General features: G+C 51.6%; 1 protein-coding gene across 3 annotated transcripts in view; it reads left to right on the forward strand.

The window, feature by feature from the left end:
* SH3PXD2A (SH3 and PX domains 2A) overlaps positions 1,452 to 14,271 on the forward strand; it is a 255,942-nt gene continuing 243,122 nt past the window's right edge. For 2 of the 3 annotated variants that reach the window (XM_018041252.1, XM_018041253.1), the window contains exon 1: positions 1,453 to 1,996. In XM_018041252.1, the coding sequence (XP_017896741.1) occupies positions 1,925 to 1,996 (72 nt within the window). In that variant the 5' untranslated portion in view covers positions 1,453 to 1,924. Of the gene's footprint in view, positions 1,997 to 14,271 lie in introns of all 3 variants that reach the window. The other variant, XM_018041254.1, reaches the window with a different exon arrangement.

A 14,271-nucleotide genomic window follows, 5' to 3' on the forward strand; every position in this document is an offset into this window, starting at 1 on the left:
CATCACCTGAATTATCTCACTTTCTTTTGTTTTTTAATGCCCTGTAAAGGAGCACAGAATAAGTGCTCAATCAAGCCTAAACTTCTAGAATTTTAGAGAAGAAATTAAAAAAATATATATTTTTAAATGTCAATATCCATACATGCTAATTATGAAAAACAAAACAAAACAAACCCTCAAAATTGTCTCCAAAGGAGTAACTCCTGCTAGGAGTTTGGAATGTATGTAGGGAGAAATCTTAAAAGACCATCAAGTTCAGCACCCCCATTTCACAGAAAACTTTAAAATGACTCTGTGGTATTAAGTGATTTGCTCTAGGTCAACTAATTAGACAGCAGCATCGTTTGGTGTCCTAGCACCCTTCGAGAAAGCTGGAAGGACAATAGGCTACTCTGTACCAAGCAATTGTGTGAACAGTCTTAGAACTTAGATCTACATGAGTTCTGACAGTACAGAGAAAAAAGTATTAACACAATTAGAACTCTTGGCCTCCATTTCAGATGCTTGGCATTGCTCCACGTCACAAAGTTTATTGTGATTGTGAACAATAGGATTAATTGTGAAGACACTACTTTAAATATTTGAAATTAGAATGGAAAAATGCTGGAAACAGATGGGGGGGAGGGTTGGGGTGTAAATTGAATTAAATAGTAATTGCGTCCCAAGTCCAGGGATGGACAAGTGATTTGAACAGTCGGTTTTCTAAACCAGAGGGAGAGGCGGTGAGAAAGTCAGAGCCTGGGGCCAGCGATGAGCTAGTCCCCAACCCAATGGTGGATTTTCCCTTTCCTCCTCCCCGACCTGGAGGAGAGGGTCCCAGGGAAGCCTTAGGCTTAAAGGCAGGAGTGTTATCTTCTTGTAACCTCACTGGTAAATGATATCACAGATTGGTTATCCAGGCTCAGATCGATAAGCGACTCAGGCAGCGGATAGATCACATTTCCGGGGAGAATTTTACCCTTTGTGATCCGCAGGGGGGCAGGTGGTTTTTCAAAAGAGGCTCTGGCTTGAAAGATTTAATGCCGCCTGCTTCCCCAGTCCTGACTCCAGCTCGGAGGGCCTGAGCGAAAACAGTGGGGTAATAAACTGCTTTTCATGAAAGAGCTCTAGGGGATAGGGGTGGGAGGGGGCCGTAAAGCTGGGGGCCCAAAGGCACAAATCCGCTCCCAGACCGAAAGCCAGGGCGGGGGCGCGCTCGGTTCATTCCCCCTCGCCCCTCCTCCCTCCGAAGCCACCCCGAGTTTCTGTGCCTGGCGAAGTCGCCCAGCGCCGCGCCAGGCCGCTGGCCGCGCTCTCTGCGCGGTGGGGGCGCGCGGGCCCGCTCCGGCCTCTCCGGCCGGGCTGCAGCCCCCCTCCCCGTCGCCCCGAGCCCCTCCCCCGGGCCCGGAGCCCCTCCCCGCGCGCTTCCCCTCTCTCCCCTCCCTTCCCTTCTCTGCCTGCCCGGCCCTGCCTCCGCCTCCTGCGCCCGCAGCCTCCGTCAGCGCCGAGCCCCCCGGAGCCGGAGCGCAGAGAAGGGGCGCTGCCGGCCCCTCCCCAGCGCGCTGACAGCGGGCTCCGGGGCCCCCGCCCCGTCCCCTCGCCGGCGGGACACACCCCCGCCCCTCCTCTGCTCCGCCAGTTCCCGCCGGACCCACCGGGCGGCGGAGAGAGCGGGCGGGCGAGCCGGAGAGCTGCGGCGGCGCGGGAGGGAAGGGGAGCGCGGCAGGCCCACGGGGAGCCGCCCGGGCGCACGGAGCCCGCGTGCCCTCTGAACAGCCCCCGCCCAGCGGCTGTACCTGTGGGCTTGGGGAGCCCGGGCAGCGGCGCGCCGGCCCGAGGTAGCTGGGGAGACCCGGGGACCCGGGAAGCGGGACAAGGAGCCGGGGCCGGACCGGGATGAGAAGGTGACGCCGCCGGGGGGCGCCACTCGCTTTGTGGGGGGAAGATGCTCGCCTACTGCGTGCAAGATGCCACCGTGGTGGACGTGGAGAAACGGAGGAACCCCTCCAAGCACTATGTGAGTACGCCCCCACGACCCCTGCGGGAGGCTGGCCAGGAACCCCCTGAGGGCCCCTGGGTGGCCCCTCAGCCCTCTCCTTGTTAAGTCCCGGAGCTGAGCGCCTACAGGGCAGCCTTTGGCGGTGGAGTCTCTTCGCCGGGCTGTGATCTCCAGGGAAGCCTTTTCTGACCTTCCTCCACTTCTCCCCTCCACTCCCCCGCCCCACGCCCGTTTTCTTTTTTTGGCATTGGAATTGGCAAGTGGCTGCCCTTGTCTGTTACAACGGTGAAGTCATCTGTCCGCCTGAGCTTTGATGGATGGTGGGGGGAACGTTCTTCAAACCCTTGCTGGGAAGCTCCGTTGGGAAAGAGCATCTTCCCGGCCCTCCCTGGGGGCTCGGGTCGCTCAGGCGCACGCAGACCGAGATGCTTTCAGAGGTTTACCCTGGGGACGGACGCCTCGCACGAGCCTCCTACTTGTGCCCTGGTCTCTGTCTCCCCAGGCTTGGGTCTGGGGGGCCGAGAGAAGCCGCCGCGCCCCTGCCCTACCTCCACCCTCAGCCCTGAGCTTTGATTTCCTTCTTAAAGCCCTCCTGTCGGTCGGTGTGAGGAAAATTGTGGCTTTTCCTTTTATCCCTCCTCTGGACGTGACCCTTAACCGGGGTTCATTTCCTCTTAAGTGATGCTCGGTCTCCGACACGAGGAGGGAAATGTTTGCTGTGGTCTCCGAGGAGGAGCCGGCTGCCCCTCCCCCTGCCTTCCCAGACTTAATGAGAAGGGGCTAAGGTTGACCGAGCCGAGCTGGGGGCCAGTAGGACGCGACGCCCTTTCATCTCAGCCCATCCCGTCTTCCCATCTTTCCCACCTTAGGCAGTAAATGGTGTCCCTGGCTCCCGAGGCTGCCAGTCCTAGCCGCTTTGCTCCTGTTCTTGAGACGGAAGAGACAGACAGCAAGGACTGCATCTTATTTGCAAATTAGGCATTTAAAGGAGCATTTAGAATGCTCAAAGCATTAATTTTCACAATTAAAACAGGCTGTGGGTTGCTGCCCTAGACAGCACATTGATCTCTGCCTTTTATTTCCTTGTTGGAAGGGGACTGGATTTGTGCTAATGTCAGCCTCAGGCTACTCTTTCTGTCTTTATCCCCAATAGCTCTGATCTTCGGGTTTCTTTTTAGTGGAATAAATTAGCTTGGGCTCAGGTTGGGGAGGAGGTAAACCAAGGAGTCTGGTTCCTGAGGGGACGGAAAGGTGGATGCTGGTGGGAGGGTTCGTCCTTTTGTGTCACTGGCCCAGCAGGCATCTCCCCCTGCCCTTTTGAGAAAGCTGTCTTTGGAGGAGTTGGGTTCCCGTGTGGTCGCCCTCCTCTGAGGCAGATGTCCATCGGCATATCCCAGCCCTTATTATGAAGTCAGCCTTCCTAACTTCTTTTCTTGAACGTTGCAGTTTTAGGGCTTCTTTTCTAGTCCTCAGATAAGGTAGGCACTGCTTTCAACAGATGGCACTCTCTGTGGATCTTAGGTGAAACATCAAAGCTTAGCTTTGACCAGTGATGTCCAAGGTTACAGATGTAGAACACACCAGCCAGGAGCATTGCTAAAGGGACGAGGGGCCCCCTGCGAACAGTGTTGAGAGGTGGTTAGTGCTGAGGCTTTGAGTGAGAGGCTCTCGTTCAAAGCTAGGCTCAGACACTGAGTAGCTATGCAACTTTGGGCAACTTACTGAACCTCCATGTACCTGTTTCCTCATTTTTCAAATGAGGATAATAGTAGTATCTACTTCATAGGATTGTCTGGAGAATTAAATGAGATCATCCATGCAAAGCACTTAGTGCGGTCCTGGCACATAAGGCACTCATTAGATGGTAGCTTATGATTGGCATGATTCTGACTAAGAAAGCACTTTTGAAAAGCAGCTATTAATGGTCTGGCAAGAAGGAAGAAAGATTTGGGGTTTTAAGATTGCTAATAACTTGTTCTCTGTGAAAAATACAAAAAAAAAAAGTCCTGTCCAATTCCATTGACATGATCATTTCCTCCCTTTTCACGGACAGTGTTTTCTGGGATGTGTCCGCTTCCCGTGTTAAGAATCGATGATGCTATGTGTGGGCCGGGAGTGATGTCACTGAGCAGACGGGGCATGCAGAGCCCTGAACGCAGGTTGTGGAAAACAGCTAAAGGAGACACTGTTGTGTGTTACGGAACTGTGGAGCTGGCAGGGACCTGAGGACTCATGAGACTCCACCCCTCATTTTACAGATGAGGAAACTGAGAACCGGTTGGGGTAGAGTTGCTTGTGACACAGCGAGTCACAGCACCTGGGTCTAACTGGCCTTCTGCCCATCACGTGGCTTGGGTTCATCTAAGTGCCCTGGAAGGCTGGTTGGGGTTGATGAGGAAAGCAAATATCTGGTCATAGCAAGAGGTTCCTGCACGTGTGGGGCATTAATGCATCAGCAGAGGGGGCTGATAGTAGGATGTGTCGACGGGGCCAACAGGGCAGGAGGAGCCAGGCGGGGAGGCAGCGCCTCTGAAGCCTAGGGTCGCCTCCTCCCTTGGCCTCTGCAAGGCCAACACCACACACCAGAAGGTCAAGTGTTCCGGCCAAGGCACTTTGGTGTGGGTAGCTGGCAGGACACACTGCGCCCATGTCATGTATGTCCTGCAAGCCCTTCTGTACTGTAGAAGCTTGCCCTCTTCCCGCCTCTCCTGGTGAGGTGATGGTGAATTCTGAGTCTGTGGTTTGGCAAATTGCAGAGCCAAGTGGCTTTATGGGATATGCACGTTAGCCGGAGCTAGCTGATGAGAGGCCTGGGGCCCAAGCAGGAGGGGCTCTGCTGGCTCCAGAATGCTGGGAACACACTGCAGAGGTCTTCTCAGGACAGGCTTGTCTCTGGGATGGATGTGGAGCCGCCTAGATACCAAGGGTCTTGTGTTTTGGCCTGTTTATGAAAGGGCAGGCAGGTGACCTGCATCATTTGGGTGGCACTGTCAGCCCTTGGCTTCCTTCCTCTCTGCCAGGGCCTTGCTTGGGATGCTGGGAGGGGGGAGTGTTTGGGGGAGATAGGCAGCTGCTGCTTAGACCAGGCTCCTTGCCTAGAGTTGAGCTCCTCCCTCAGCTGTTATGAGCTGTCCCTGGAGAGACCTTAGGTAAACTGGCTTTGGCCTCAGACCACTTGTCTTTCAAATGGTCCTAATGACGCTGGATGCAAACTGCAGTTACCTTTGACAACTTTCCATAAGGATGTGAGCTCCGGTTCACATTCTTTGCACCCACACGCATGTGTAGGTAGGTGTAAGGCAAGTCATATGGTGTTGGAGAGGAGCTAGTGCATCTAAAGCAAACAAGAAATTATTTGTTTGGATTTGAGAGGCGTTGTGCTTTCGCAGTCATTTCCTCTCCTGATTGTTTATTTCAGACAAATACCAGTCGTGAATGTTCTGATCCTCTACAGGACTCTTCAGGGAATGCAAATGATAGCCAGTGTGAGCAGTTACTGTCGTCGATGCCAGATGCTCAATGTGCAGGATTTCATGTGATTCCTACAGTCCATGCAAAGTCTTTGATTCTTTATACAGTTGGGTGAGTTGAGACATGGAGAGGTGAGAAGTTGCTCAGGGTCTCCCAGTTAGAGATATGGGTCAACTCAGGTCACTTCACCTCCAGAGGAAGATACGAACCTACAATGAGGCCCTTCTCCTCCACTGGAGTTGGTTGTGGAGACCAGGCTCAGGTTTACAGAACAACGAGAGAGCAATGCCAGGTGGCGTTTGAGGACTGACTAACTAGGACGTTCACCTGATGCCCCAGAGGAGGGCATGTGACAGGCAATGGGGGGAGGTCACTGTGAGGCAGGGGATTAGAGTAAACCCAAGATGATGTCTGCTCTCCAATGATGCCTGAGCTGATAAACGAAGGATCCACCCTGAAGAAATAATACATTCTCCTGTGTGTTTAGAGCATCGCAGATCTGGGGCTTGGTCCTGGGAGCTACATTTTTAGGAATTGGGCATAGACCCATTCATTTCCCTGCCTTTCATTTTTTTTCCTTAAGCCCTTAGACTGTGGACCCAGCCCCACAGGAAGAAGGATGTGCAGCTGCAGTATGGACAGGGTCTTCTCAGGCCAGTCCCACTGTAGAATTACTGGTGTTGGGCAGATCAGGGTTTGAGTCTTGGCTCTGACTCTTCCTGGGTGAGCAGCCTGGAGCCAGCCACTCTTGAGTCTCAGTTTCTTCGCCGGTAACCTTACAAGGATTTTGGAAAATTGATCTGAGATAATTTGGGGGCAAAGCTTCTACTCTTAGTGCCTTACCTAGTGGCGCTAGTGGTGAAGAACCCGCCTGCCAATGCAGGAGACGGAAGAGACGTGGGTTCACTCTCTGGGTCGGGAAGATCCCCCGGAGGAGGACGTGGCAATTCACTCCAGTGTTCTTGCCTGGGGAATCCCATGGACAGAGGAGCCTAGCAAGCTCCAGTCCATGGGGTCACAAAGAGTTGGACACGACTGAAGCAAGCTCCTGGCGCCCATCATGGGTACTCAACATACTAGCTCCTGTCTGGTGCTCCTTATCACTGAAACCCTTAAGTCCATTTAGAATCTGATAGTCGAAGCTGTGAGAGAAGGGAAGACTGAGGCAAAAAAGAAAGGCCAGCTGTTCACAATCTGATGGGAAAGTGGGCTACATGCCCCATGGAAAACACCCAACATACAAGAGAAACAGATAAACAAGGAGCAGCTGTTCAGACCTGGAGGGCTTCCTGGAGCTGTCCAAGTGTTGGCTTCCTGGTGTGTTGGGAAGGAACATGTGTTGGGGGAGCGGAGTAGAGAGGTGCTGCAGGTGAGGGCAAGGTCATATAGGATCTCAGCCCCACAGTCAGTGCCACACATGAGTTAGCACTCTTCCCTGCTTTCTTTTGTGCTCCCCAGATGGCTCAGAGGGTAAAGAATCTGCCTGCAATGCAGGAGACATGGGTTCTATCCCTGGGTCAGGAAGATCCCCTAGAGGAGGGCATGGCAACCCACTCCAGTATTCTTGCCTGGGAAATCCTATGGACAGAGGAGCCTGGTAGGCTATAGCTGATAGACGTGCAGAGTTGGACACCACTGAAGCGACAGAGCACATGTTTTCTTACTGTCTGTCTGTCTCTCTCTCTCTCTCTCTCACACACGCACACACACATAAGAACAGTTTTTTCTCTTGCTCCAAGGAGGGAAGTGATCTAGGGGTGATTCACAGGTCTGACAAGGATTCCTGCTCATGGAACAACCGACCACATCCTTCAAGGCTGATGGAAGAAGGAACACAGTCAGTCATTTATCATGGTTCTCTTTAGAGCCAGCCGAGCGAGGGCTTGGAGGGACAAATCAGGATTGGAATCACCATGTGTGGTGGCAGGCAGAGGGGAGGCAAAGGGAAGGGAAAAATAAACCTATTTGATGTCATTGGAGACCGGTTCCAGCTCCAGAAATATAAGCGCCAGCTGCTGCATTTTCCAGAGAGATATTCCGAGGCCAGCATGAGTTAATCGTTGGTGGAGGCAGTGAATTAGAGAAGTGTTGTTAGGACTTCTGACTTTGGGGTTTGCACCGCGGTCCCTGGAAATTGCCTTCTAATTTCCTCAGCCTGAGTCACTGACCAGACTATTTATTGGCCAGAAAAAGCCTAACAGGCAACTCTGTTCTCTTTTGCCTCTTTATTAAATGAAATAAAACAAGTAATAGAGTTATACATACGGTAGTCACACTTACTCCTCTTGAGTTCTGAGAGTCCAGGAACAGGCTCATGGGTTAGGACAGGGATCCCGGGAACAGGAAGGACAAGGGGTGTGTGTGGGAAATGAGGTGGAGACTCTGGCTCTGGAAACGGTTTCTGAGTCAGGGCCAGAGGTGTTCTCTGCCGTGGCTATTGCCAACAATAACGGAAGAGTCCAGGAGGGTGATCAGCATTTCAGGAGGCGATTCCCAGGGCTGTGTGTGACTTCTCTCCTGGGCCAGGTTGCTTCGGCTGATGCTCTGTGTAGTGGAGTTAGGACAGGAGGGAGGGAGGGTGGCACACTGGGCCACAAGGAGGCCCCCAGGAGCCTCCAGGCGGCTCACATTAGCAGCAGGTGCTGAGCAGAATCCAGTGAGGACGTCGAGATGCAGTGAGAAGGGGGAGAACCAGTATATGAGTGCCTGCTATGTGCCAGGCAGAGAAGAAGAGACCTTTCAGAGGGGATTTCATTTTAACATCATAACCTCCCCATGAAGTAGGTCAGTGTTTTTATCCCCACTTTATAGGAGTAGACACTGAGGCCCAGAGAGTTTATGCAGCTCTCACTCAGAGCAATTCAGTGTCAGGGCTGGAATCCTTACTCTGGCATCTGACACCGGAGTCTATGAGCTTGTCACTTTCTTCCCCATTAGAGCCAGGTCAAATGTGAGGGGTATGAAAGGAACCCAGGAGTCTGGGCCACACCTCCTGAGAGAGAGTAAGATGTGTGTCTGGAAGGCTGTATTGTTGGAGAGTCCCTGGGCTCTGCTGTCCCCAGGCCAGAATCCTGTCTCTACCACTTACTGCCCTGGGATTCGGTGCAAGTTCCTTCTTTCTCTGTGCCTCAGTTTCCTCACCTGTTAAAACCAAACAAAACCAACCAAACAAACAAAAATGAGGGGGAAATAGGACCTAGCTCGAAGGGCTGTGGTGAAGAGTAAATGAGTCGATAAATGTAAAGAGCTTAGAACAGTAGCTGGCACACGTTCAGCGCTGCATCGGCATTTGTACTAATATTAAGACCCCCTTCCCTGGTGGCTCAGATGGTAAAGAATCTGCCGGCAATGTGGGAGACCTGGGTTCAATCCCTGGGTTGGGAATATCCCCTAGAGAAGGAAATGGCAGCCTTGTCCAGTATTCTTGCCTGGAGAATTCCATGGACAGAGGAGCCTGGTGGGCTACAGTCTATGGGGTTGCAAAGAGTTGGACACGACTGAGCAACCAACAGTTTGACTTTCAAAGCTTCAGAAGGAGTTCTCTGTGAACTGGAGTTTTTCAGGGAAGACTGACTGGTGAAGGCCAGCTTCGTGATGGGCCTCAAGGAGTAACTGGGGATTGGGTGGGAAAGAATAGGATTTAGGTGGGAAAAAGAGGGGAAGGCATGCCAAGAAAGGGAAAAGCAAAGGTGCTAGAGGTGGAATGTGCAAGGAAAACACGGGCAAAACCCAAGCCAGGAAGGATAGGGAGGAAGGGCAGCCAGCTCTTGAGAGCCTCACATACCCGTCTAGAGGCTTCACCTCCGCAACTTCCATTCCTCCCAAGGATTGCAGGGGACAGGACCTGCTTGTCACTGTGGGGTCCTTCTGGTGAGCCCCAGAACTGGCTCTAGGGTTGTTGTCGCAGCCATGGCGGGAACAGAGCTACCTGTGTAGGGATGGGAACCACTTCTGTGTGTTGGGGACTCTACAGTTGGCAGGCCACAGCCTGGCCCTTCTCTGTTTATAGCTCTTACTCGGAAAGGTCAGGCTGCCTCATAAAAATTGATTGCACCCCAGAGGTCTTGGGGAATGAGGGTGGTGGAGGGGCAGCAAGAAGTGAGGTATTGACTGCTTTGGGCCTCATCCGTGGAGGGCCCTGCCGCCAGGGCCTTGTGTCACGGCGAGGTCATTTCCATCTCCAGTCCCCAGCGCTGCCGCTTAAGCACCCCAGTGGCAAGAGAGGAGACCCTTGTTCTCGGGGGGTCTGGGGGCTAACACTGAACAGCTTGCTGGGAGCCCAGGATGTCTCCAAAGTCTCAGCGTCACCTGAAACTTTCAGGCCAGCGTTGTCTTCTATCTCAGCATCTCTCTCAACCGGTTTTAGTTAGAAAGACAGTGCTTCAAACTACCTCTTGGTTTATTTAACCCTCACCCCATTGTCAGATGTTCCAATAAGCCTGATTCTTTAGGGAAAATGTAATAATAAGAGCTAACATTTCTAAATGTTTTCTACATATTGAGTTTTACATGGAAACTCAAAACAGCGTGCTGAAACGTGTAGTTACTACTGACATCTGCTTCATGCAGGCCAGGATGCCGAGGTCCAGAGAGCTTAAAATGAATTGCCAAACACCATGCAGCTAAGAAGCTGACCCAGGCCTGCTGGCTCCAAAATTGACCTTGTCCCCACAGGAGCCTCACAGCCCTCGATCTCTCGTTGCATCTGGGAAGACCAGGCCCCAAGGAGATTCCACCTGAGGCCTGGCTCGTTGACTCCTTAAGATGGGAGACCTTCCACATGTCACCTTCCCCACTCAATCTCCATTTGCCCATCTAGAAAATGGGTTCATTGCTTCCTTTCTGGCCTGCTGCCTTGCAGAGAGGAGGGTAGATATGAAAGCTGCTTTGGAAAATGCTGAGCCTAGCGAAAATAGCTGTGTGGAGGGGTCCTAGAACCCTCTGTCTGGCTTCTTCATCATTTGGGAAGGTGATGTTTTACCAAAAGGAGCTCTTCCTGATTCAAGCGAATTTCTAGGCAAGGTCCCTCTGCCATACTTCCGGCCCAAGAAGCCTGTCCAGTTCAGTTCAGTCGCTCAGTCATGTCCGGCTCTTTGAGACCCCATGAATCGCAGCACGCCAGGCCTCCTTGTCCATCACCAACTCCTGGAGTTCACTCAGACTCACATCCGTCGAGTCAATGATGCCATCCAGCCATCTCATCCTCTGTCATCCTGTTCTCTTCCTGCCCCCAATCCCTCCCAGCATCAGAGTCTTTTCCAATGAGTCAACTCTTCGCATGAGATAGCCGAAGTACTGGAGTTTCAGCTTTAGCATCATTCCTTCCAAAGAACACCCAGGACTGATCTCCTTCAGAATGGACTGGCTGGATCTCCTTGCAGTCCAAGGAACTCTCAAGAATCTTCTCCAACACCACAGTTCAAAAGCATCAATTTTTCGGCACTCAGCTTTCTTCACAGTCCAACTCTCACATCCATACATGACTACTGGAAAAACCATAACCTTGACTAGATGGACCTTTGTTGGCAAAGTAATGTCTCTGCTTTTTAATATGCTGTCTAGGTTGGTTATAACTTTTCTTCCAAGGAGTAAGCGTCTTTTAATTTCATGGCTGCAGTCACATCTGCAGTGATTTTGGAGCCCCCAAAAATAAGTCTGACACTGTTTCTACTGTTTCCCCATCTGTTTGCCATGAAGTGATGGGACCAGATGCCACGATCTTAGTTTTCTGAATGTTGAGCTTTAAGCCAACTTTTTCACTCTCCTCTTTCACTTTCATCAAGAGGCTCTTTAGTTCCTCTTCACTTTCTGCCATAAGGATGGTGTCGTCTGCATATCTGAGGTTTTTGATATTTCTCACGGCAATCTTGATTCCAGCTTGTGCTTCTTCCAGCCCAGCATTTCTCATGATGTACTCTGCATACAAGTTAAATAAGCAGGGTGACAATATACAGCCTGTTTGGAACCTATATGGTTCCTATTTGGAACCAGTCTGTTGTTCCATGTCCAGTTCTAACTGTTGCTTCCTGACCTGCATATAGGTTTCTCAAGAGGCAGGTGAGGTGGTCTGGTATTCCCATCTCTTTCAGAATTTTCCACAGTTTATTGTGATCCACACAGTTGTGGCCAGGGTCAATTCAGGATCACTCTAGGCCCTTAGTGAAGATGTTTTCTAGAAAGCCACCTCTGGGAACTTTGCTTCTCTCCGAGTCGGTAATTTCTATGAATGGGAAATACAGAGCTATTTCCAGTGCCATCTCTGCCTGCTGTCACCTGAGGGGAGGAGGTGAAATACAGGGGGCTGAGCTAGACCCAGATAATCATGATGATGTGATCAGTCATCTAGAGCGAGATATCTTGGAATGTGAAGTCAAGTGGGCCTTAGAAAGCATCACTACGAACAAAGCTAGTGGAGGTGATGGAATTCCAGCTGAGCTATTTCAAATCCTGAAAGATGATGCTGTGAAAGTGCTGCACTCAATATGCCAGCAAGTTTGGAAAACTCAGCAGTGGCCACAGGACTGGAAAAGGTCAGTTTTCATTCCAATTCCAAAGAAAGGCAATGCCAAAGAATGCTCAAACTACGGCACAATTGCACTCATCTCACATGCTAGTAAAGTAATGCTCAAAATTCTTCAAGCCAGACTTCAGCAATATGTGAACCGTGAACTCCCTGATGTTCAAGCTGGTTTTAGAAAAGGCAGAGGAACCAGAGATCAAATTGCCAACATCCGCTGGATCATGGAAAAAGCAAGAGAGTGTCAGAAAAACATCTGTTTCTGCTTTATTGACTATGCCAAAGCCTTTGACTGTGTGGATCACAATAAACTGTGGAAAATTCTGAAAGAGATGGGAATACCAGACCACCTGACCTGCCTGTTGAGAAATCTGTATGCAGGTCAGGAAGCAACAGTTAGAACTGGACATGGAACAACAGACTGGTTCCAAATAGGAAAAGGAGTACATCAAGGCTGTATGTTGTCACCCTGCTTATTTAACTTGTATGCAGAGTACATCATGAGAAACGCTGGACTGGAAGAAACACAAGCTGGAATCAAGATTGCCGGGAGAAATATCAATAACCTCAGATATGCAGATGACACCACCCTTATGGCAGAAAGTGAAGAGCTAAAAAGCCTCTTGATGAAAGTGAAAGAGGAGAGTGAAAAAGTTGGCTTAAAGCTCAACATTCAGAAAGCGAAGATCATGGCATCTGGTCCCATCACTTCATGGGAAATAGATGGGGAAACAGTGTCAGACTTTATTTTTTGGGGCTCCAAAATCACTGCAGATGGTGACTGCAGCCATGAAATTAAAAGACGCTTACTCCTTGGAAGAAAAGTTATGACCAACCTAGATAGTATATTGAAAAGCAGAGACGTTACTTTGCCGACTAAGGTCCGTCTAGTCAAGGCTATGGTTTTTCCAGTAGTCATGTATGGATGTGAGAGTTGGACTGTGAAGAAGGCTGAGCGCCGAAGAATTGACGCGTTTAAACTGTGGTGTTGGAGAAGACTCTTCAGAGTCCCTTGGACTGCAAGGAGATCCAACCAGTCCATTCTGAAGATCAACCCTGGGATTTCTTTGGAAGGAATGATGCTAAAGCTGAAGCTCCAGTATTTTGGACACCTCATGTGAAGAGTTGACTCATTGGAAAAGACTCTGATGCTGGGAGGGATTGGGGGCAGGAGGAGAAGGGGACGACCCAGGATGAGATGGCTGGATGGCATCACCGACTTGATGGATGTGAGTTTGAGTGAATTCCGGGAGATGGTGATGGACAGGGAGGCCTGGCGTGCTGCGATTCATGGGGTTGCAAAGAGTCAGACATGACTGAGCGACTGAACTGAACTGAACTGAGCTAGTGATGTGGAAGCAGCTGTGCTTTCTGCCCTCCACTCAGCGGCCCTCTCCAGCCTTTGCTGTCATTTCCTTTGCTTGGTGAGGAAGCCGCCCTCCCTGAGCCTGGGTGGAAGTGCGTGGGTGGGGTGGGGGCCGGATCCCTTCCTCTCTGTGTATCAGTGCCGCATAAATTATGCAGTGGGGGCCTGTGGGGGCCCTCCTGTCTGTTTCTGGGATCCCTGGAGTGTGAACTTCAGGCCTGGCGGAAATTGATCACTCCAGGGGGTGGCGGGTGGGGTGCTGCCCAATGCTGATAGTGAACCTCAGGGCGGAGCAGGTGGGGTAAGGGGTGGAGCGGGTGTGCATTTTAAGCCCTGTTGTATTCATAAAGAGGCTGACTCGGAAAGTTGAGGTCGCACTGTTAGTCAAGCACAGGGCCCGGTGTGTGGGCCCCTCGCCCTAGGCGATGCCTAGGTCACACTGTCACTGTGACTTACGTGTGGGCCCCTCTCCCAGAGGGACCCGGGTGCTGCCCCAGGGTAGCAGGGGCTTCTCCCGCCTCAGCACAGGGTCCTCCTGGGGAGTAGTATTCCTTGTGGGGAGGGCTCGCCTTGCGGCTTTGCCCACCTGAGGGTTCTGAGCACTGAGGGATTGTCTCTGGCGTTTGAAGCGGCTGCTCTGTGAACTCTTTCATTGTAGGCCCCATTCTGACCCAGCTTTATTCCGTTTCCTGATGGCCCAGACCCAAAGGGCTATTTTAAGGGCCTTGCCTGTGTGGGAGAATTTCTCTTTGTAACAAGAGGGAGGGAGGCCTGGCATGGTGCTGGCAGTGGGGCTCCGAGAGAAGGCAGTTCTTTCCTGAATTCTGCCTCGTGGGCAGGGCTCAGTGGGCTCTTAGCACAGGGCCCTGGCACCCAGGAGGGACCCAGTCACTTGTCCGTGAGGGCAGGGCTTCCAAAGGTGGCTTCCCAGGGATTTCT

Source organism: Capra hircus, chromosome 26 (assembly GCF_001704415.2).
Source record: "Capra hircus breed San Clemente chromosome 26, ASM170441v1, whole genome shotgun sequence".
In the NCBI taxonomy this organism is placed as follows: Eukaryota; Metazoa; Chordata; class Mammalia; order Artiodactyla; family Bovidae; genus Capra; species Capra hircus.